The sequence below is a fragment of the Marmota marmota genome, unplaced genomic scaffold (assembly GCF_001458135.2).
Source record: "Marmota marmota marmota unplaced genomic scaffold, marMar, whole genome shotgun sequence".
In the NCBI taxonomy this organism is placed as follows: domain Eukaryota; kingdom Metazoa; phylum Chordata; class Mammalia; order Rodentia; family Sciuridae; genus Marmota; species Marmota marmota.
The window spans coordinates 5,377,421-5,403,134 of record NW_026000223.1 but is presented as its reverse complement, the minus strand read 5'-3'; the positions used below and the strand labels follow the sequence as shown (position 1 = coordinate 5,403,134).

Sequence of the window (25,714 nt, the reverse complement as noted above, 5' to 3'; positions counted from 1 at the left end):
GGCCATTGTGCTATGTTAGCTTATAACCCAAACTGGAAGTCAAAAGCTGTTACTTGGAAGAAAATTAGACTGGATTTCCTGCATTGTGCTGCATTTGAAAATAAGCACCTACAAGGCCAGAGTTGGTCAATCCCAGGCAATGCATCTGCCTTAAGCACTGGGAGAACTTTTTCCTTTGAAATGTTTGAGGATCTTTGATACTTCAAGACATGACAGGAAGACTGAATCATAAAGAATAGAATAAAGAATATGTTTTGAAGGTGAAGATTAATCTTTGTCCTGAGACAATTTTAAAAATATTCATGACCCCATGGAGGGGGTTGCGGTCAGAGGTGTTCAAGGTTCACTTGTCTGCAGGGGGCACAGCAGAGCAGAGAAGGACTCCCACCAGCCATGTGGCTCTGAAAAGTCCTGCAAATGTTCTGTTTTGTGCAATAGGTACCCACAGTTAAAGAAAGCTAAGTGATCAAAAGAGGCAGGAATAAAATTCTTACTTGGCACAGGTCTCTGAACATATTGTAAAAAGTGAAATATGCTTCCCAAAGTTAGATTTAGATTTATTCTCTAAATCTGCACAAGCACATTCAGCATAACACATACAAATTTCAACTTCCTTTTAATGTTAGTAGATACATAAAGGAACACATCCATCTTATTAAAAATAATACAATCAATCAGCTTTGCAATTAATAGGCATCCTATTAAACTATATTCACTTGTACACAACATAAAACATAATATATAAAAACACCTAGAATCCTAATGCAATAGGCTATTTCTCAAAGATAGCTATTATTTTATTGGGTCTATGTGTACTATGATTTTTTTGAAAATTCAGTCATCTCTGTATACCACCCTTTTGAAATTATTCTGATTCCCATCTCTGTGACCCATTTCTCTTCTTAATAATACAAGCACATTTGGCTACCAGCAGGTAATGCACATACCAAGTCAGGGAACATTGTTACTACTGCAAAATAGAATTCACAGCAAGAGCTGATCTTAAGTCCTGAGTGTCTTTTTTTTTTCTTTTGAAATGAAACCTAAACATTAACAAACAAATGGCAATCCTGAATATTCAAGTGGATGCCTGAATATTCAACTTTCTTTATAGAAAGATTTAAAGAAGGAAATGTTTATTACATTCACCTTAGATGCTTTGTTACTTTGTTATGCCTGAACTTCAGGGAATCTTGTATCAAAACCATTCCAAATTCTGATAACTGAGGTAAGTTAGAAAATTCAGATTTACATTTTTTGGTTCAATAAAGATGTATATATTATGCAGTTAAGATGATCGAATCTCTGAATGTTAGTTGACTTTAGAACATTCTATGCCTTCAGTTCTATTCATTTGCCCAAAGCCCTGTAGACTCCATGACTTTATCATCTCCTTTGGAACTCCCATTCAATGAGTACAGATTAACTATATAATACATGTAAACAAGCAGATCAAAGCTTATGTTAAGGTAGTTGAATAAATTCATCCATGTAAGTTCACTGAGTACTAATAGTTTATTAAATTTAATTTTGTTTTGTTGAGCTTAAATGCTTTCTATACACCTGAGTTCCCAGGGGTTTGTTTTATTACCATGATTAATTTCATCTTTTAGACTTTCCTATCCCCATCCCCTGGCTCCAATTAAAATTCCTTTCTTTCTGTAGAAACTGGGGCGGAATTGGAAACATGAATCTTTATCAATTTCACTAGTGAGGCATGGGCCAACTTATAAAGCCAAATCTTTATATAGAACCTTAGTTATCAAAATATATCTTCCAACTAATAACTGTGTTAAACTAAAAATGAAACTCACTTTAGAATGACTTTTTTTTTTTTTTTTGGAAATAGTCATTGGGTCGTTTGTTTTCTTTTGGGAGCATAAGATGAGGGGCAGAGAGGAGAATTGAGGGTCCCTGGTAAAATTCTGCCATATAAGGTATTTATAGATTATTGCAACACAGGGCTGATTCCATAAAAAGGAAAACTGACTTTCTCTCCCCCACTGTGAAAGATTTCAGGTCTTCCAGCATCCCTGCAGTATTCAAATGCAAATGCCTTAGGGACTAGTACATCTAAATCCTCAATCAGTTAACAAAGGTAGGAGATAACAGTAATGGAGAGGAAGGCTGTGTTGGAGGCTTTATCTTAGCCCTGGGGAACTGTACCAAGGGCACCCTGCACTTACAAGTGGCCTATAAAGGGACTCCTTTTCATTCTAAATTCCAGATAACAAAGCTTTTCTTTTAGTTACTCAGAACCATGCTACCAGGGGGCCAATATACCAATCCACTAGCTGTAAACTCTTCTTGTGGCTAATTGTGAGAAGAAAGCCCAACCTTCTATAGAAAACACCTTATACCAGTTACAGGCCGTAATTTTATTCAGAATTTGGGCTTTAACTCAATGTCAAATAGAAGGGACTATTTGCACCTGTAACCTGAAGGCAGCAAGATTATCTGTTTATATTCTATACAGTACTGTTATCTATACATAATGCAACCTTTAAAAAAGTCATTATAAGGCATATTTTAGAAATATCTTCTGAGTAGTTTGTCAGTATAAAAAGTGGAATATAAGTTAAACTGCCTGTAATAGATTAGGAAACATCATTATAAGAACAGTGCATCATTCTACTGTCTAGTATCAAAGAGGGAATTGAAACACTGTCATAATGAAAAAAAAATTAATCTCTGCTATCATCCTAAATTGTCTCATCTAATGAAAGTCTCTTATGTGACCCAAAACAACCCTCCATAAGTTTTTTTTTTTTTTTTCATACAAATAGAAGAAAAGCCTTTTTTACTGAATAGCAGTAATTGGACACACCATAAACAGTGGTCCTCTCATCTAAACTTCCATTCCCAAACTTCAACCTGCCTAGGTACTCTGCAAACACCAAGCAGCCTCAGGATGAGGCCAGTCAGTGTTTATAGACTGAAGGGTCGCCTAGGGATGAGCACTATAATAAAACTGCCGCTGCTTGTACTTGAAAAGAAGATGGCAGGGAGAACCCCCAAGGAAAGGACATGAGCAACTCTGGACACAGCCGAGTTCCACTCATCCCATCCCAGCCCAGCCCAGCCCAGCCCAAGAGGGCTGCATTAATTCTTTCAGGCCAGTTACTTTGGCAATAACATTTCCTTTATAGTTATGCTTTTGCCTTTCACTTGTTGTTGAAAGGGGATAACAAGTATTCTTTTTCTTTGGAAAACACACTAAAGCCCCCAGGCATGGAAGACATCTCTGAGTTGCCAAATGAGAACAAAAGCCAGTTGTGATCTGCTTTTAGTTCTCATATAATCCTATAACAATTTCTCAATTTGGGAAATGAAAAGGAAGTAAAACCCACCAAATCATAATCTCTACTTTTCTTTGAACTGGTATACATCATGGAAGGAATACGTTAAACTCAATTGTCCATTAAAATTACCTGGAAACATTTTTGAGAATCCTCAGAGGAAAGTGGAATGACTACCATTGGTTCCAAGAGAAAAGACCATGATTCTAATCCAGGACAGGGGAAGGCTGAAATATTTATACCCCTCACTTTGCAAAATTAATCATTATGTGTTTCACTTAAACCTCACAAATAGTAGAAAAGAAATAGTCCCCCTTAAGGGCACTCAAATAGATAAGGTGTAAAATCATTCTCACGATTTCACTTTCTTAAATTCTGAAGACATCACTTTCAGACATACTGACATGGTCAGATTTTTCAACACTGTTTGAAATGGTATCTGTGAGGGGTTCATTTAGGATACCAAGGGGCTTTAGCATGTCTATGTCCATCTTTTCTGAAAACTGCATTTAGTTTAACAGAGAAAAACCTATTCTTTCAAAGACTAGTACAAACCCACAACTACTTACAAAAGAAATGATAGCACCCCTTGGAGTTTGCAGTGGGAGCACAACTTTAGCTCTCTTGGAGGAATATAAAAAGCTTCTTTTCCATATTGCCTTCAGGACGGACACCTGCCATTTACAAACCATATACAGCTTGTTCATGACTAAACTTGTCCCAAGGCTGTCTCTTTTCAGCTTCATATTAGTGGGCATTTTCATGAGTCACTGACTTTAGTGGAATAAAGCCCAAACACCCACACTTTGCTATGTTGGGTCCCTCTGGCTTCACTGCAAGGGCCTTTCAAGTTCCAGGCCCTGCGTATGTCCACTGGGCCAGAACCAGACAATGTGATATGAGCTTCTTTGTATTTTGCCTCCAAGGACCTATGTAATGCTGCCTCCCTGATGTATTAATTCTCCTTTAGAAAAGTCATGGAGATTGTTTTTGGAAATGGCAGCCTCTCACCCATTGTTATTACTTAAAGTTTAGGATGTGTTTTCCAGTCTCTAGCCTGCAGAACCAAGAAAGCTTAGTTTGGGGCAATTATAGTGAACACCTAAAACACGGGAGTGAAAAGGAAGCAGATGTTCCACATGCATTTTGCACTCATCTTTCCCTCTCTCTCTTCTTCCCTTCTTTCCCCTCAACTCTGGCTCTGGGACAGGCCCAACTTCAGTGAATTCTCAACCACTTATTCAGAGCCAGATTAATAAGCTGCTTTGTGACCTCCACTGTCCTTTCCCACTGCCCTCTGGTCATTTCACTGTTCCTCTGAATCCAATTAAGAGGGTAGACAGAGGGAATGAGAAGACATGACCTCAATGCGAGAAGATTCTGCTTCTCATTAAAGGCCCTGTTAAAAGATTTGGTGGAAAACAAGTTGTTACACCACTGCTCCTCAGCCACAAGGTTCAAGGACTTTCATTTGCTCACAATTTTTACACCATCATCCATTAACCCTGACAATTGAAATGCATTTGATCCATTTTAACCAGAATACCAGTAAGAAATATGTTTCCCTGGCATTGCTTATAGATTTCCAAATGCATATATTACTAGGGAGGGCCTTGGGAAAAAACTATTAATAGTATGTAATTCATTTACTACATTTCCATTTTAGAACCCTTTCTTCTGTTTTGTCTACATCCCTTCTACTCATCCACCCATCTCTCATGCATCTGTTCCCATAGCAATGTGGTCAAGATGGATGTGTTTTCGTTTCTGGAATATGGAAATCATGAGGACTTACAAAAGAATCATCTAATTGTAGAACTCTAAGAACTTAATACTTGAGGGAAAAAGACAGGACACTTCCATCACATCAGCCAAACAACTTTTAATTAAGAATAAATGTAGAAATCCCTTGATGCTTATTCTTATCAGTTTTCTTCATTAGGAGGCAAGGCTTAAAGGTCAAATATACTATCCTATGAAAGAGTTCATATCATTCATTCAAGAAAGATTTACTGAATTTTCCCAAAGTAGTTGGATCTATCTAGGTTTCACAGTAATTTAAAAAATTTAAAAGTATCATAAAATATATAAAGTGCTGTGAGGGTTTAAATGGGGAGAATACTTCTAACTGAAGCAGGTAGTTTCAGGTATTGTTTAATTGGTTAAGTCCTCAGTAATATCCCACCAATCACATGTGGCCAAGAGCTCTGAAGTGGAGAGTTATTGCAGTTGAATTTGCAGACTAAATGTACAATCTCAGCTTTGAAGTGTAGCAAGTAGGCTCACTGAGTCATAGTCAAATTTCCCTCACAGAATCCATAATTGCAACTATTATCTATGACATTCTTTGCTAGGCTGTGCAGCATATTTAGCTTGTCAGGTATGCTCGGCAAGTTGTAAGGCTACCTGAGTTGCCAGAGGTACAGCACACACTACTGTTAGGCTTCATCTTCTCATCCATTGCTAAGTCTTCCACTTTATACTCCCTGTGTCTTCTTTCCTATTTAGATCTCAGTAAAAATTTGTTTGACAAAAAGACAGATTATCATAAGTGACAATTGCATTACCAAAAGGAGGGTAAAAAAACATTTTCACTGGCAATAAAATAAAAACAAATGCTTTCCTCCATCCTCTTTGAAAACTCTTCCTCCTTCATGATTTGGAATCTGTCACTTTGTTAGCTGTTTAACCCTTTGGGAGGTTGAGAGTGGGGAAGAGCCAGGTAAAAGTGTCATCATAAGATCAAGGGTTTATTCTTTGAATAGAAATGTTGACTATGTGCTTCTGTTTGACCACAGAGTAGATGAAATCCAAAACTAACAAAACAGCTTTCTTACCCATTAATATCGGTGTATGGACAGTTTTAGATTTCCATGATTTGAATTTATTTGTTTCATACTCAGTTATATCCAAACATAAGAAAGTAAAAACATGGGACTGGAGTTGTAGCTTAATGGTAGAGTACTTGCCTAGCACGTGTGAGGCACTGGGTTTGATCCTCAGCACCACATAAAAATAAATAAATAAAGGTATTATGCCCATCTACAACTAAAAATATTTTTTTAAAAAAAGTAAAAACAGTGATGAAGGATTATACAATAGGAAACTGTGACGGGTTGTATCTGCAAATCCCCTCTGTCACATACATTCCTTTCCAGGAAGGAGAATATATTTCTTTGCTCTAGCAAATGAAAAAGGAAGAGAAATGTAAGAATTTCTATAAAATGAGAATGGGAATTAGCTAACATGGCATAGGGATTTGGAGTAGTCCTCCTCTTCTGCTTTTCCAAATGCCTTAGTGGCTACCTCTGCCATGACCCCCCTAGCTCTTCAACCCTGGAAAAGCTTGGTGCAGAGCTGAACAGGAGTACTTAGCTCCAGGTACTATCCTGATAAAAGCAACAAAGCCCTATGGACCTTTTGCTAAGTGAAGGTAGACTCCTTTAAATCAGGAATCAGTTACTATGGACTGTTCAGCAAATAGAGGCCACTTTCTATTTTTGCAAAGAACATACACTGGGAAACAGCCAGGCCTATTTGTTTATGTGTCTTATTTCAGGATCTTTTCATGCTACAGAGGCAGAGCTGAATAGTTGTTGAGTGCTCGCAATACATCCCATATGTCCCCAATTATTTACTACCTATATACTAGGTAGTATTATACTGGTCCTTTAGAGAAAAAAAAATTGCTACCTTAAAGCTCTAATAAAATAAATAAATAAAAAGAGAAAAAGAATGTTTGCTGATCCCTCATTTAAGTCTTTTTCACTGTACAGTTAGGCTACTTTTGAAGACTAAAGCTAGAGAATAAAGAAGGACACAGGAAATTGTGGTCACTGGAATTCAATACCTTAACTACATAATGTTTTGAAACAGAAGTAGATTACATACATTGCTGTGATTATCTGGTATTCATTGTAACAGTGTCAAGAGGAATAACTAATATTTGCTAGGGATCTACATATTCTGGGCATTGTGCTGAAAATTTTCCATAAAACAGGTGTTTGAATTACTTGTCAAGGGAATTGAGTCTTTCCCAAATTGAGATGGGGTTTTAGGGGAAAACAGCAAACCAACAGTTCACGCCATGTACTCAAGTTTTATGACCCTAGACTTTGGAGGGGGCAATGGGTTCCAACACAGCCACCTGATGTTCATTAGTGCCCAGACACAAAGGCTATTGAACTTAATCTCCTAGTTTGAAATATACTTTCCCTACTCAAGGTCCTTGCTCAAAGTCAGAGATGGATGACTTTAGATGCACATGCTGCAGGTCTTTTTTTAAATTTTTTTTTTTTAATTTTAGGTGGATACAATATCTTTATTTTATTTTTATGTGGTGCTGAACATCAAACCCAGTGCCTCATACATGCTAGGCGAGCACTGTACCACTTGAGCCACAACCCTAGCCCCTTGCTGCAGGTCTTATATATGCTGTAAATGCAGAACATGATGGAACAAAACAGGAACATGCACATGCTCATTCTGTAAATTAATGATAGCATCTGTAAATTAATGGACCCACAGATACTCTGTTGTAATTATTTTTTCTAAGTGGTAACTTAAAAACCATAAACTTTAATAGTCAGATTGGATTAGAGACTTGAAATACTCCTATAAATTGCATTTCTAGAAAGACAAACATAGGAACAGTAAGTGACATACTCAGGAAGACTGGGATTGGTGGTAGAACCAGGCCTCCTGGGCAGATAATTCTGCCCAATGTGCATGTGCTCTCTTTCTCGGCTCTCTTGAACTAAATTATATCATTTGGATTAGTTCTTCATTCTGTGTCCATGTCGATCAGAAAGTGAAACTTGACATTGCCCCAGTGTTTTTAGGTTATAAATGAGACATCTCTTCCTTAGTCAAAGCTTCTGGGAAATATTCAGCCTCATGTTTTTTTCTTATACATTCATAACTATTAGAGTCTGTAAACAAGTCAAGATGGCGCCTGGCATTTTGCAGAGGGAGTTGTTTGTGAAGTAACGCCAGTGAGACATTAAGTGTGGAGATTCCTTATTGGTTGACTGCTGTATCTAGTTAATGTTAATTAAGATAAGCTGTGTGTAATGTATATATACCCCTCCGGTCCAACACTTCCACTCCTGCTGTATCAATGTACACAAGTTGTTTGTCACCCCCCGGTTAGTTTGCTGCAGCCGGACTGCGGCACATAACTTTTTGTACTCATTCATTTTCAATAAATGCCTTTTCAAGAATGTGCCTCTTCTTTTCCGGCTTGCCTGTCTGTGAATTCAGTTTTCTCCAGCAGCAGTGCCTCTAGTGAGGCCCTTCGTGTTTGGATTTTGAATCCCTTCTGAGTCAGGGAGTAGCACTCTATCCTTTCTTGGTAGACATCTACCCTCCCTTTCAGAAAAGAGTCAGGTAGGATGTCTGTGAAAACACGGGACAAAGGAAAAAAGAAGAAGAAGAAGAAGAAGAAATAACTAAGCAAGCCAAACTGTAAGAAAAGAAGGCTTTTTCTCAAAAGGGGGGAAAAAAGTAAAAAGAAAGGGAAACGAAATGATTCTGGCAAATCTGGTTGTCTTTTCTATTCATTTGGGGGTCTGCAGAAGTGGGTTGGAGAGATTTCATGTGTTGAGGCCTCCTCCCTATGAGCTGTCCCTAAAGCTGAGCCAAAATCTGCCTGACCATCAGGGCTGCTCCGGATGGCATTGCCCCTGCCTTTTCTCATCTAAAGTAATAGAGCCCATTATGAATCTCTCTATCCTTCCATCAACTCACCTGTGATGTTAGTGCAGCAATGAGCAGTGTCAGTGTTAGCAACTGACTGTTTCACGGTGTGTAGATAACCTCTGGTATGTATTTTTTTGTTTGTTTGTTTTTAGTTGTAGTTGGACACAATACCTTTATTTTATTTATTTATTTTTATGTGGTGCTGAGGATCAAACCCAGCGCCTTGCACGTGCTAGGTGAGTGCTCTACCGCTGAGCCATAACCCCAGCCCCCTCTGACATGTTTAATGCCCTCTGTCTTCAGACTTAAGAGTTCTTCTCGGATAACTTCTAAGTTTTTTTTGTTGTTGTTGTTTTCTTTTGTTTTGTTTTGTCTTGAGACACCCATTTTTGTAGGCTGAGCATGTCCCTATTTGGGGTTAGCTGATTCTTAAGGTTATGTGATGGTGGGGAGAAGGTGTAAGAAATCTGCTACTTTGTAAGGTATCCCCAGTTTCAGCTCTGTCCTGACCACTGAGAGGCATCCAGATGACAGAGTCTGAACCACTACTTCAGTGACCCAGTTAGCAAGCCTGGATGGGACCAGAACCAATGTAGGACTTTTCCATAGTGTCCTCAAAGGCGTGTCCTCAAAGGCAGAGTGGGGTGGTAGGAAATGCTGTACACAGTGTCACCTTAGAGGGACTACATACGAAATAAGGCCTGAAAAGTCTATAAAGATATCATGGTTACCTCCACCAGTTCTGTTTTTTTAAAGTTCTTTTAAGAAAATCATCGTTGAGAAGCTGCCACCATACCTGTTGATGCTGTTTTTCTGTGCTAGCATCTGCCAGTCCTTGCCTTTGGCATTTGGGGTATCAAATGTAGCACAAATCCGCTGTCTGATAGAGTAGGGAATTTTAAAGGCTTTGGGGCCAGTCTGTGCAGGGAAACTGCTTTCCTCTTGTGCAAAGAAAGTGATGGTTTCTCTTTCACTCTAGAAACAACCGAAGGGAAGCATGATCAGTCAAAGGAAAGCATTACTGACAACATATTTATTTCTGAAAATCTGTGTTAACACACATGCACAAATGCTTGCCTGTTGTGAGGGACTCTGTAAAACACATTGACAAGTTGCCTTCTCTTCTAAAATAGTAAAGAATTTCTCTAGTAGCCTAATAAATTGTGTTCTAGAGATTTACAGCAGACCGTTCCACTCAGGGGAGTCACAATCGCCTCCAACATCCAAAGAGATGTTTCTTTCTTTTTCTTTCTTTCTTTTTTTAAGACTTTCAGGAGTAGATCTAGAATTAGAAGGAAGCACCTTCTAAATGACGGATTTGGGTTCAGTTTAAGGAATGATCCTTTGATGGTCATCATGACCAAAGATGAATGGGCTGACCAAAGAAGCTGGCTGGGAAGCTTCTGGACAAGAAATCTACAAGGAACTGATTTTGTGTTAATCATGTAAAAAGTCTGTCTTTCCCTCAGTCCTAAAGCTGTGTGATTTTCTGATGAATATTTTGCTCTCATTTCTGAATAAAATCCCTTTGCTGATGTGGAGCTACATGACATCTAGACTAGCTCTGTGCAGTGATACAGGCTGGGCAGCTTCAGACTGATATCTGCCCACCCTGCTTCTGATTTAGAGCTGAACAATGAGGGACTTGTGGTTTCGTTGCATCACAAAATTCGTCATAATATCCTAAAAGATCACAGTGGAAAATTTTCAGACTGCTATATTTGCTGATAAGTTTAGAATTCTAACAGAATTTTAAGGACCAGAAAATATCTGATTGACTCACTTCCATATTATTACATATCATAAAGCAAAGTGGATTCTGCTGAAGTAATTAAAATCCCTAATCAATTGACTTTGAACTAATTAAGAGATTCTCCTGGGTGGGCCTGATCTAATCAGGTGGACTTCAAAGGAGGAAGAGCTAGTTCTGGTCAGGAGGCTTCTCTTTGCAGGCCTGGAAGAAAGCAAATAGCCATTCTGTGAACTGCCTATAGGGGGAGATGTTTGGCTTGGAGTAGTGGGTGAGCCATAGTCAACAGTCAAACAGGAAAATAGAGACTTGAATCCTCTGGGCACAAGAAATTGAATAGCATCAAAATGTGAATAAGCTTGAACTGTGAGCTCCAGAGGAGAACTGACTCTAGTCCACACCTTGATTTCATCCTGTAAGGTCTTGATCAGAGAACCCCGGTATGGGGTTCTGCCTTGACTTCTGACTCACTGAGATATTAAATGAGTATTGATTTATTCTGTTACATTTGGGGTATTTTTTTAATGCAGCAAAAGAAAAAACTTACATAAGAGAAAATTAACGCATTAGATTTGAGATGTGGTTCAGGGGCCAGTTAGGATGGTCTAAACCCCAAGAAATTGCCCTTTTTGTTAGGAACTCATCTGTTCTGTTCTCCTTCAAGTCAGCTCACGCCATTCCTGAACTGACCTCACGTCCTTCCCTGGTCTTTCTGTGGCTTCCAATCTTACATGTCTTACTCCTGTGGGTACCACAATCCATGGCCTTTCTCAGCTAGTGCCCAGACTCACACAACTAAACCGCCACACATGGCCAGTCTCCTTAAAGTATCTGTTAATTGAGGAAACTGTCTGATGCAGAGATTTTATTAATGACTCATGATGATTTCTATTTTTCTGTAACTATTGAACAGAGTGATCAAGAAACACGGTGTCTTAACACAGCATTTCCAAAAAGCTAACACAGTGTTTCAAAAAGAGCAGCAGCTTTCTAGGCAAATGCATTTGGAAAGTGCTGCACATTATGCCCTCCTCTGAAAACTCAAAGTACATCTCATATTAAATGGATTCTACTTACTAATTTTAATTCTATTTCTCAATATATTATAGAATGATGCACATAAAAACAATCTTCCTAAGGCAAAAAGAAAAAAAAAGAATAGCATTACCTTAGATTAGATAGAGGGAAGTGAAAGGAGGGGAAGGCAGGGGATGTGGGGATAAGAAAGGTAGTAGAATGAGACAGACATTATTACTTTACGTATATATGTGACTGTATGACCAATATGATTCCATAATATGTATACTCAGAAAAATGAGAAATTATATCCCATCTATGTATGATATATCAAAGTGTATAAGTGCATTCTACTGTCATGTATAACTAACTAAAACAAATAAAAAATTAATTTAAAAAACCTTCCAGTGTATACAATTAGCAAGATGTGATAGCAAAAGAATCTTTTTAACAATCAGATCTCACTTAGGAGTAAGACTCTGCACTTCCTAGCTTGTAACTTGAATGCTATATGGCCTCTCCTAGCCTCATTTTCCTAATCAGTCTTTTTGCAATTTGAATAGACTCCATGGAGATCATGAAACATGGTAAAAACTTGGAATAAACCACCTAGGTAGTTTGTGACATAGCTGAAACTGGGATTCTGATATCCTACTAACTACGCCAGTACCAGTACTCCTTTCACAGCTTCAAGGCATGTATGGAATGCATAGAGCAGGATGGTTAAGACAAGGACTACGAATCACATTATCATTTTGTTTCAGGAATTTATAGTGGGAAAGGCTTCCTGGAGAGAGCATTTGAGTTGGCCTTGAAGGATTCCTAGGTATTGGTTGAATAGAAACTGGGTGGTAGGTACTTATTCCAGGCAGAGTGGACAATTCTGTTCTGATATATTGGATGGTTATAAAATAAACCAACTCAGCTTCTCCTTGCATAAAATAGGTTACAAGATACTTCATTTTTTATCATGGTTTGTAAAATTTCTTTCAGCCTCCAAGAATGCAAATCAAATTGGAATGGTTTCCTTACATATTTTCTGGCTTAAAAAGTATGAAACAGCTTAGTGTGTGTGTATGGGGTGATTCTATGCAAGTTTCCACGGTGGTTTTCATCTGTAAATGGCACCAAAGTGTGCTAACCTGAGGAAAGATGGCTTAAAACTGAAAATACACAGGTCCAGGCCAAAGGATGGCAAGACATAAAACAGGCTTCCGGAAGCCCTCACTGCACCTGTGAAGCCCAAATCTTTGTCTTTACTGTTGGGACCGTGATGCATACTACCTTCAAAAAGGGATAGAGGAAGTGGTCTTCTTTGAAAGTAAATATAATACCATATGAAACTGTATCTAAAACTAAGCACTTCTACTATTTACTCCATTTTAATAAGTGGGTCCAATGTCCCTCTTAAATTTCCATATTTAAATATTTTCCACACATAAGGATGACATTTTATGTAACATTTATGATGCATTCTAAAAGACATCTGGGCCAAGCAATAAGAATCCTGTAGATACATCACATTTCCTGACTGTTTAAATTAAATATGCAGAGGAACAGTAGATTTCCATGCTCTGCACATCTGAGATAAGCGGCTGCTACCTGGTTTGCTTAGGGAGTTGTAAATCAATGAGAGATTCCAAGTATTCTATTTTCTAACAGACAAATTATCCCCCAACTTCCACCACTTTTGGAAGAAAGATAAGAGAACTGCTTGAAGGCAAAATTGTAACATGTAAGATTCCTATTTAAGTCATTTCTACCAACAAAGAAAAAAGTCTTCAATAATACTAATAAGTAATAATGAAAAAATTATCTGGGGATTTTTCCCTTGTCCTCAGTTGTAGTAACTCTTTTGTTCCAATCCACAGTTTATAGATGAGTGATACTGCTCCTTTATAGTGAATCAATTGGCAATAATCATTAGGTAATTCATCATGGTCAAATTTAAGGGGAACTAACTACTTCTAAAGACTGATATGACATTCGCTACCTTAAAAAGCAATATATATATATATGTGTGTGTGTGTGTGTGTGTGTGTGTGTGTGTGTGTGTATTGGCTCACTAAAATAATTTTTAATTCTGATGGTGATAAGAATTGTATTTATTTGGAAAATCATTTATACAACCTCTTCTGGTTTCATTGTTACATATAGGAAATAGTGTCATTAAAACAACCCATTCAAGTAAGAAAGGAATGGAACCTCTGGAGCCTAGAGATACAGAAATTTAGGAGAGGATTAGAGAATTATTTTCCTTTCCTTAAGAGGAAAAAAAAAATCAAAAACATCCACTGAAAGTTTTAAAAGTGTTAGTTCCATATTATTGATACTGATTTTAATTAATAAAATTCCAATTACTAGCTTACAAAAACCACATTAAATAGTCTTTTTTTTTTTTGGTTTAATGTCCAAGAACTATGTACCTAAAAACTGACGTGATTCCTAACTCACTGATTGATGTGTCTATATCCTCTTTGCAGGTGATCACCATTTTTCAACACTTCCTCTATCTTCATTTTTAAATTTAGTTGTTATTGGTGCACTGCAGTTATACATAATAGTGTATTCATGATGCCGTAGTAATATGCTTGCAACATTTAGGGTCAAATCCTGAGGCTGGGGTTGTAGTTCAGTGCTAGAGTACTTGCCTAGCATGTGTGAGGCACTGGGTTTGATTCTCAGCACCACATAAAAATACATAAAAGAAATAGAGGAATTGTGTCCATCCATAACGAAGAAAGAAAGAAAGAAGGAAGGAAGGAAGGAAGGAAGGAAGGAAGGAAGGAAGGAAGGAAGAAAAGAAAGTCAAAAGTCAAGTCCTTCTAAGGGAAGAGGGCAGTATTTTATTTGTTAGATTCATTAACTGTATGATTTTCCTGGGAGTCAGACAGTCCCAGAGTTGAAGAACTTTGATCAATGAAGACATCCATTTACAGAACAGATCTACATGTAGGATATCTATTCTATTCTCAAAGATTTATTGAATGAATGGTTGTCCTAGTTCATCACACAAGTGGTTACCTCCCATATTTCTTCTTTTGAAGAAATCACTTCTCTGTTTTCATATTACTCCTTTGGCGACTGACTCAAAGACTAAATGGCTGGTGCTGGCCTGTTTATCACGAGTGCCTTTTCTTCCAAAATGAAGGCTTATGTTATGGGGAAGGTTCAGAGTGAAGGCAGGTAAATCAGAACACCTGGTTTGAAGTCCTGAAGTGATGTGGTATGTAGTTCAGGCTTTGATCCTGAAGACACAATGCTTAGCTCGGTACCCTGGCTCCCCATCTTATTAATCTTAATGACCTTGCACCAGAAGGTTGATCTCCTTGAGATTTTTTTATATCATTTCGAATTGTGATAGTAGTAATAATGCACAGAGTAATGATGGTTACATGATAAATGTGAAAGCAAATGAAACAGTACCTAAAATATAGTATCTTTCAAAAGTTATTAGTTTTCTCCTGACATAGAAAATGTTAACAAATTAGACTTGTCTAAGAAATGCAGTTCATTACAAAGAGATGGATATTCATGTATGAGGTCAAATTCCCACAGTAGCACTTCAAGCAATTAATGAAGTTATCCTCAGTAGGATCAAAAGGGCTAATAAAGCTTCTAAAATACAGTAGCCTACAAACCAGAGGACTACAGCTCAACAATGACTAACTAAATATTATTCTGCCACTTGCCTCCCATTATCAAGAGATACAGTGATGTTGTCTTCTTTAAGGCATTTCAAAGTTGAATGTGAATTTGAGAAGCATTAGAAAAGGAATTGGAGAGTAAAGGATAGGACTGTGTTCATGAGATACTTTTCATTCCATGCACTACAAGAATTTACTTAATCAAGGAGCAACAGTATCAGAATGTAGCCATTTTATCATTTTGCTCTCAGATAAATATCTCATAATAGCAGATGTTGACCCCAATAACTGGGTGCCTTAAAAACAAAATCCTTTAAACCTGGAATTCTTTTGTTGATCTGTTAACAGACATTTAAGGTAATTTGGATCAGAGGCATCTTCATGTTCTACATTTTCATGACTGCTTCTGAATTTGATGCTTGGGTTTTCCATGATTGCTTGTATTTTCTTTTTGTTTTTATTTTTAAAAATTCCTACAATTTTTATTTTACTTAGAAATGTATTGTGTTAAGTATGACAAGACTGTTCAAGAAAAGAGGCTCTAAAAATATCTTACACAGGTTTCTGAATCTACCTGCCCTGTCCAAATTCCTTTAGCACAAAATGCTAATTGGTAATAATAAATGCAAATACTGCACAAACATGTCAGATAAGACAGCTATCAATTTTAAGGCACAAGCCTCTGGAATGCCATCCACTCTTCAGAAAAACTATTTGAGGAATTAGCAATATGCCTTTTGCATAAACAATGAACTGAAATGGGAATGAAAATAAGTGATAATGTTGTGGAGCTACTATTTTTTTAACAAAAAAAATCTTAAAATTGAGTTGTTTGTATATGAGTGTTTTAAACCTTCTATCAGGCCTAAGTTAATTAATAAAATATATTAATTATATATATGATAAATATATATGTACATGTATAGTCAGTCTATAAGTGAACAATCAAATATGTTTTCTTACATAAGCCAGATAACTGATAAACAGAGAACTATACCTCTATTTTACTTTCTCCCTCCATCCCTAAATTAGCATTCAGGATTGCTCTTATCTACTTTGTAAAAGCTCAAGTCCAAAGCTGGGAAGTTATTCAGTGATTTACATCAAATCCAGAACCATGGCAGAGATCAGAAGCCTTCTACAAATATTCCAAAGGAATTTACCTTTGACTTAAATTTTAACTCTACCCTTCAACAGTGAAATTACCCAGACAGGGTCTTCTATCTCTTTGTACTCCCATTTTCTTACCTTGTAGAATGAGACTAATTCCTGCTTGGTCCATCCTATACTGCTGTCTCTTGACTTAGGTATCCATAGGAATAAGGTCCCAGGACTCTCAGAGACACCAAAGTCTGAGGGTACTCAAGGCCTTCCTAAAATTATGTTGTGTTTGCATATACTCTTCATATATCCTCCTGTATACTTTAAATCATCTCTAGATTACTTGCAATACCTAAAACAATGTAAATGCTATGTCAATAGCTATTACACTGTATTGCTTAGGGAATACTGACAGGGAAAAAGAGTCTGTACATGTTCAATACAAATGCAATATTTTCCTCAAAATATTCAGTCTGTGGTTGGTTGGATCTGGGAACGCAGACCTCATGGATATGGGGGCATACAGAAATGTGTTATGCTACTGATGAATGTAGGTTTAGTGGAAATGTGGATATAGGGAACCCTGAGCCTGGAGGACGTAAGACACTGTTAAAGGAAACAAAGATACCAGGCCCCAAAGATGAAATACATATGAGGCAAATAACATCTGGAAAATAAGCCAGAGACAGTTGAAAAATAGCCCAGGGTGACGGTGTCCTTCCTTATTATATGTGTCTCAACTGGACGATCTGCATTCAGCCTGTAATGCATCTCAGCTGGTATCACAAGCCTGCTATGACCTATGACACTGCTTGTGGTTTTGTGCATTAAAAAGCCCTGTTCTAGTTCTTCCCCAAAGGTCCCTCCACAGAACTTCTGCCCTCTGATGAGTTGTACTTCCCTGCCCAGATGGAAGCTCTGCTCAATCCTCATCCTGAGAAAGTTTATTTTTCCTTATTGCTAATGAGGTTGTAAAAGAGTCTGTGCTTTTTTGAAGCTCTTTCAGAACCTGAGTAGCATGGCTGTGATAGGTATAGTGTATGATTCTTTCTGTGTCTTAGAAAGGGAGGCAAAGGACCTGTGGCTCAAGGACTCACCTCTAGGATGGATGTCTGCACTTGGAGTATCTGTTCATGGCCTTTGAGCTGCCGGATGCAGATTTTGCAGGACAGCTGGGTGGTGGTGGGCGTGTAGCGCTCCAGGGAGAAGGCACAGTGCAGGGGCTGTCGGTTACTGCACCACACGCGGGAGAATGGGACTTCCTATAGGGGAGATGGAGGAGAGAAAGGGGGTATGGTGTGTGGAGCACAGCTAAGATGCACAGAGAACAGGAGAGATTTAATAGCAATAATTATGATGACGATGACAATGATCACAGTGGAGATAATTGCCTAAGCGACTTCAGTGGAATTGTTGTAGAAATAATGTTCCAGCATATGCCAAGCAGCACAAAAGTAATTAATGTCAATTCCAACTGATAACATTTGAATTCCAAAACCACACTGCAAGAGCTTAGATTTCACTTGGTGACACAGACAATTAGAAAGAATACCATCTAAAGTTAATCAACATTTTTTTTTTTTTACACTAAAAACTATTTCCCATTAGAAGCTCCTTTAGTCCATCTTTCTACCTAAGTCTGGGGTAGAATGCTGTTGCCTCATTTAAATGAAAATTATGCTGAGGAACTGACTGACCAGAACTTGTCCTCCATACCAGAAATTCATGCAGAATGCACAACACTACCAATATATTCAGCATAAAAATGAATACCTACTGCAAAATTGTACACACTTAAACACATCCCAGAGAGACACAAACACACTGGGTCACCCCAGAGTGGTCTGGTTTGCCAGCTCCTTGTTTGTTAATTCATGTATTCCACAATTATGTATAAGGTTCCTGGTAGTGGGCAGATACTATGCTAGTTAAGCAATAACAACAAATTAGGTTTGGTCCCCACTCTCAAGGGACTTGTAGACATTTGAGAGGTAACAGTAATTTTTACTAAATCAGGAGGGAGATTATTTCTTTTTCCTAATATAGCCAGTACATGCCACCACATGCTAAGGCATGTTACTTTACAATATGTCCGCCATGTTTTTTTCCTGTACTGAAAACTCTCTCCTTCCTGCACCAAATATGATGGAGAACCATGAATGCCCATGGCAATGACCATGTACGCCTAGTCTTTGGTAATCTTCATTCTCACTTTTTTTTCTGTTTCTCATCTCATTAATTTGCTCATTTGTTGCTAAAAATATTTTCTGCACAACTAAAACTGAAAGGTGGCAAAAGATGTATCAAGTCTGAAGTGTGACTGGTGATGAAGCTGGCATGTGTTATAAGACCAAAGGCCATGATTAAAATTCAGTCTATCTACTTTCAGGAACTATGAGTTACCTCGTTACTTCTGAGTTCTAAGGTGTACACTTGTTTTATATCAACTTGCTTCCTAATTTTCTCCACAAAATGTCTCACAAGTCCTGGTTTTGGATATATCCAGAGGGAACCGGCAAGGAGAGATGGATTTTTGATTACTGTATTTAATGACACAATATTTAATAATGCACTAAGAGCCATCTGCAGGAAACAGGAGATAACAAAAAATCTAACCTCCACTGTTGCCACACATCTCAGCAATGAATGTAAGAATTTTGTGGGTTTTGTTTCATTTGTTCCTAACACTTAACCAAAGGGAAGGTAGTGAATTTCGTCTTAAAAAGTGAAGTCAAGAACTCAGAGAAGGACTACAGGTGTGCTATTTTATTTTATTTTGGTACCAGGGATTGAGAACAGGGGCATTTGTGTTCACTGAGCCACATTCCCAGTCCTTTTTCATTTTGAGACATGGTCTCACTAAGTTGCTTAGGGCCTCACTAAAAATTGCTAAGGCTGGCTTTGAACTTGCTATCCTCTGGCCTCAGGCTCCCAAACCACCAGGACTATAGACATGCGCCACTGTGCCTGGCAGGTGTGACATCTTATAGCATGTCCTTGACTTTATTCCCGTGTGAGACATGGGCTGGAGCTATGCAACCCTATTCTTACCATTTTTCAATTCTCTACCCAGCAGGGGATGGAAGTCTAAAAACTACATTTTATATATCCCCTTACTCTCAAGGACTTCACATTCTCCTGAGGCCCTCATACTGGATGTAGAAGGAAGATGGGGCACAAAAGCCTTCACCGCTCCCCTGACCTCAGCAGGCAGGGCTAAGGGCACCAGCAGGCAGCATGCTGAGGCTTGCAGGGGCATGTGGACATTGCCTCCAGAATCATCTGGTTTAGTGCTCTTGTTTCCTCAAATTCTCCAACTTGTTGGTTTATTAATATCACTAGTGACTTTCTCTATCCTCAACTCCTTGGGCTCTTCAATGTTTGTTTTGCTTTAAGCATTTAAATCCCTTGATTAAATGTCTTAGTTGAAATATCTTGAATGCTTTCTAATTTCTTGACCAAAATGATTTTCTAATGAAGCTCCAGTGGATCTGAAGTTCTCTTAGAAGTGGGCAATACTGAAAAACACCCTACTGTGGGTTTACTTGAGGGAAATGCTGGGGAGCCTCTGAGCTAAGGGTCACTGAGGAAGCTTTCCGCTGCACCAGACCTTGCTTGCAGCACTGGCAAGATGGCACAGGTCCATTTGATGGCACCTCTTGCCCATATTCTCTCAATATAGAAAGTTTTATTTCTGATCTCTTCTCTTTCCCTCCTGGCAGTAGACAGGGCAACAGAGGGCACTTCTGGTCAGTGGGGCTTCCTGGTAATTTTTAGAGAAAGTCATTTTCCCTAAGACACTAAAAAATGACATTTCCCCTGGACCCACTATATAAGTACAAGTGATATCATTTCTCCTTGCCATCTAACCTGACTCTTTCCCTGCTTCTCCTCCTGAGTCTCTTTCCACTTTGTAACCCATGGCTAATCATGGCCAACTCCTACTTCACATCTCAGCCTCCTGTCTTCTCACTCCACCGAAATCCCATCTGCTCAGGGATGCCCAAGTGCCATCCTCTGAGGAGGGCTCTAATAACTACATCTCTGATATTTATCTCATTATCATCAATTCCTGGCAATAAAGGATAAGCACTCAAAATAATTTTATTTGGCCTTTACTTCTCTGGCAACTTTACCTTTTGAAAATTAATCATCACCATCTCTCTCCCACAGCCACTCTTCAGTTTTTCCTTTCTTCATTACACCTCATTAATAGCTAACTGCAGTAAACTACTCACCATTCTTCAGAAAGGGCTTGGTTGGCATTTTGCAGGGGACAGCACTGTGGATGCTCTCTTACCTTTAATCATGGGTAGGAGACAATGATGAGACCACATCACCTAAGAACTCTGCTTTCATGCCGTCATTTCTTTGTCTGGGGGGATTCCAATGGCCTCTGGATGCCTGATGTGTTAACCCTCATCTCCAGCCTGACCTCCTAGGGCCTCCTCATCTTTTGCCCTGTGTTTCCTCTCTCCATTCTCATTGTGGTTAGTTCTCAAATGGACTCTCTTCTCCAAACCAATAAATTCTTTTAGTTTAGTTTTTTTTTTTTTTTTTGATATGGGGATTGAACCCAGGGGCCCTTAGCCACTGAGACACATTTCCAGCCCTTTTTAAATTTTATTTAGAGACAGGGTCTTGCTAAATTGCTTCTGGCCTCACTAAGTTGCTGCGGCTGGCTTAGAACTTGCAATTTTCCTGTCTCAGCCTCAAAGCCACTGGGGTTAGAGGTGTGCACCACAGCACCTGGCACCAATAAATTCTTGTAGAGTTACTTTGCATCATCCCTTTCAATGAAAGTAACTATAACACAGAGATCAGAGGTGATCAGGTGCTCTTACCTAACTGGGGACATTTTTATTTTCTAAAATTGAAAATTTAAATAATTAAATAATTACAGTATAACATAAGCCCTTGGACTTGAGGGCTAGAGAGAGATAAGCTCAAGGTCCAGCCCTTAAGCAAAGTTGCATTTTCTATAGTGGGTTTGAATCCTTGGTAATGCTTACTTTTCTTAAAAAGAAAAAGGTACTGGCCACTTACTTAAAGTATCTTCTCTGGTATTATTTGCTAAATTTCCTATATTTTCTCCTGAAAACACTGGAAGAAAGATAGGAGTATAATGTCCACTGTGGAAATAATATTTTCTTGCAGAAAAAGCAGGAAAATCTGTACACACACACACACACACACACATACACACACCCCTCTCTTTATTCTTTCCATGCCACTGTACACAATCAAAACATTTTTTAAATCTGATTTTAAGACAGTATTGAAGTAATATTTTTTTATTGTTGACTTGAGCAGCAGCTGTCAATAGTGCTCAACAAAACATTTAAAAATAATAGAGTTAGAAGCACTGTATTAGTGTATTTTCATGGCAATCATCTTCACTTTATTTATTTATTTATTTTTAAAAGGCACCCAAGATACAAAAACAAAACCGCTAACATGTTCACTGAGCTGAGAGAAATTATATGTAATATAATATGGAGGACAAAGTATAGCAAAGTTATGGGTGTTTAAAGAATTCTGGAAATGTTTTCATTTTGATTCCTATTATAATTAGGTTCCCAGCAGATGGGGAGAATGTAAATCATATCCTAGCAGGAGACAGACACTGAGTTCTCCAAGATTCATAGCATGCTGAAAAGACAGCTGCTTTTATCCTAGGATATGATAACCAGACTTGATGTTTTGTTGGACTTAAAAAATAAATAAATAAATAATTGATTGCAAACTGTTTATTACAGCTTCCTCACCACATAGTCAACAAGGAATAAAGCAAGCCATGATTAAGTAGCTCTCAGGTCCCTGTCAACTATTGAGAGCATAGATGTTTACCTCCTAGCAGAGGGTACTGATTCTGTGGGGGTAAGGAAAGGGGTAGGTGGGCAATAGCATATCTCTCATTGTGGCAGAGTCCCAAAGTCCGAGGGGAATATGGGGGCTAATAAATTATTTGTGGGGACTAGCACCGTGGGCCTGTTTTTCTCTGATTAAAGGTCAGTATGTGCTACTGCCCAGGTCTCTGAAGAACTCACGGGGGCCTTCCTTTCCCTTTACCCACAATATCCGGCTTCATAAGCAAGAGGTTGTGGCATGAAATTCCATAATTTGTATCCTCTAGAACCTAAGCCAACAAGATTTTCATTTACATTACCTTTTGACAGATAGACCCTCATAACATAGCTCGAGACACAGTCTGAACCTACATTATTCTAAAAATCATTTGTCAGCCAGTTTGCTGGTTTCTAATAGACAAACCTGCTCTGCATTGGGTGTTTCCCAGGTCTGTGCTTTCCCAGAAAAAAAACCAGGAAAGTATCTTGGAAGAGAGGGGTTTGGATATCAATTGCTGTATGTCAATTCCTAGATTCATGATTCAAAGTTAGAGAAATGGAAAGAAGACCAGAATGGTACCAGAGTTTTTCTATGCATTCAGTTGGATGAATGGCAGGAATATTTACCTGTTGATGGACAGACCTATAAATAAATGTCAGAAAAAGTGTGATTTTTCTATCATCATAGTCTCTGGGATCCCAAGAACACAGTTCTGAATTTGCAATTTGCAAGTTCAAATATATAATCAAAATTGCAAGTTCAGATATATAATGATAGTTCCTGACCACTATGTCCTAATGAAAATCCACTCTGTTATCCATGCCAGTTTTGTCAGCATGCATGATGTTCTACAAGAGGCTCCAGCAGCTGAACACAAGCCCTGCTCCCAAAGTGCTGACATCTATGCCCGGGGCAAACATAGTTTGACCATTAAGCCAAGTGCAATATACATGCCCATAAGCTGAGGGATTTCAGTGATGACATGCAAGGAAATCAGTGGGTTAGGTGCTGATGAGAAAGGAGGGCCAGAGCAGAAAGCCATTTGGGGTAAGAAAAATGAAGTGAAAATGAAACCTCAGAGGTAGTTCTCCTGATGCAGAGAAAATCAAATTGTTTCTCAGCCTTCCAAGATTCTTTCAAATTATGCTCAATTACAAAAAGCAAATATTTGTACATGTTCACAGCCTCCATGCAAGCAAACCCATCCCAGCAGCAAAGCCTGCTGTGTTTCCTGGAGAACCAATGCCCCTTGGCTTTGTCTGGCCTCTGCTACATCCTCTGAGGTCAGAAGCCACCTCATTCCCTAAGTCTCTTCTGCCTGGGGCTCTCTTTTGGTGTTCCTTGTGCTGGAATTATTGTTTAAGAGCTGCTGCAAGGTAATGGTTCTTTCATCTGATTTTTTATCTTCAAGCATTAAACTTAATAGTTACTTTGGACTGAGTCACTCGTATTAGATCCAGTGAAATGAGGCCCTCATAACCTATAAAGATTAATATGGAGGAATCTGCATGACTGTGAGGACTTGTTTTAACAATACTCTGAAGTTCAATTTAGACTAGAAACCTTGAACACTGCTTACTGGAAATCGAAGACACCCCAGTCTGACATGTCATAAAGAAGACAATTATGCATAGAAAACCTGTCTATGTAGGAAATCTGCTGAATGTGCCAACTCCCCTGTGATCCCCCTAAATTGTTTACAGCCATGAGAGATGTTGATTTTACTTTGGATACAATAAATCTGTACGGGGAGGGAGCAGTTCCCAAGGAATGGGAAGCTCAAGAAGTTAATAGAAAAACATAGCTTTGTCGTATCTGAAATTTCTAAATTTCAGAAGTCAGACGGGTTGGAGGTTGGTTCAACTTTTTTCTAACCAGTGTAGTGCAGTTCTCTGGGTGAGTTGGCTTGACTCATTCTCCTAAGCTGTATTCATGTATCATGTTTTAAACAATGAATATTGCAAGGGTGGAAAAGTTCAAACAAACCCCCACAGAGGTCTACACATCATGTGAAGCCACCAGAAGCTTTTCCAGGTCTGGAAAGGTCCTGTCCCTTGAAGCACAGATGGCTCTGGTTTAAACTGTGATGAACTAGGCAGCTGTTTCCAATGGCAATACTATCCCTGGGAACTTTCTTAGATTACTGTGGCAGGATCATGAGTTGTTAAGAGATGCTTTCATGCTAAGCCTGGGATTCAATCTCCCTACAAATGATTCAGGGAGACTGAGTCATCCCATGATGTTAAAAGAAAATAAAACAACCCACTATTAAGAGACATGGGCACTGATATATAAATTAAAAGGACTCTATAGAGGTATTATCCTGCCTTTGGTTTTCCACTTGGAATTTGTTATTATCTTAAACCAATTCACTGGACAGTGAGCACCTGTCTGCAACAGCATCTCTTGTTCTCAGGTGCCACAGCTCTGTTACTCATCATGATCATCCTGAAAATGCCTGCCACTGACATGTACTTTATTCATTGCTAAATATGTTTAAAGCAAGGTCTCATTATGATTGATTTTCATAAAAACAAGCCAACACAAAACCTCGCTTTTAAGTTGTTAAATTGCCACCTCTGACCTAATACTGGGCACAATTCAAACAGGAGAGGAGAAATGTCACATTACCTGACAAGTATGCACCTCTTTTCCCACCTGTTAGAAACTTGTGAATTTATGACAATGTGTTTCATTCCTTGTGTGTAGCACAAACTGCTACATCTCTGTGACAGTCATGAGATGAAATCTATACTTTAAAGGAGGAGGAACAGTAAGAAGACCATCACCAGGGTTTGAGACACCCTTGCTAGTTACAGCAAAGCTGTTTCTGTGAGCAGCCCATTTGGTCGATACCTGGCATGCAGTGAATGGTTTAATTCTCCAGAGGAATGGAGGGATGTCAAGGACAGAGATCTGAAGACTGAAGGTATTCCCTTTGAAGTGCAGCAACTTTGGTTCTTCCAGTAGCTGTCCACCTTGATGCCTTTCATCTGAAACCACTTCCTATAGGAAAGGAAAAAGGAAAGAGAAACGACAATGAAGCATCTGACTTTTTATGCACTTTCTTCTATGGGAGTGGTTGCTCACTATCATGTGTCTCCCAGGGTTGAACACACAGTGTCATCAACACTTCTTTTATATCTCCACGCCCAACCAAGTTCAAGGTAAAGGACTAAAAGCTATGGAGCACAAAGGATTTGGTCAGCAATAGACAATTATTCTTTGTCACCTGTGATGCACAGGCTTTTAAACACCCTGTGTTTTTGGTTAAAATGGAAAGACAACCCCTGGGCCCCAAGCAAATAGGAATCCTGTTGTGTCTCCAGGACTGTATGAATTTCACTTTG

General features: G+C 38.6%; 1 protein-coding gene across 11 annotated transcripts in view; it reads right to left on the bottom strand.

Moving 5' to 3' along the window:
• Unc5d (unc-5 netrin receptor D) overlaps positions 1–25,714 on the bottom strand; it is a 499,601-nt gene that overhangs the window by 9,053 nt on the left and 464,834 nt on the right. For all 11 annotated transcript variants that reach the window (XM_048792780.1, XM_015501255.2, XM_048792783.1 and 8 more), the window contains 3 exons: positions 25,221–25,370; positions 17,612–17,776; positions 9,796–9,974 (listed from right to left, as the gene is read on the bottom strand). In XM_048792780.1, coding sequence (XP_048648737.1) covers positions 9,796–9,974; positions 17,612–17,776; positions 25,221–25,370 — 494 coding nt within the window. The remainder of the gene's footprint in view (positions 1–9,795; positions 9,975–17,611; positions 17,777–25,220; positions 25,371–25,714) is intronic.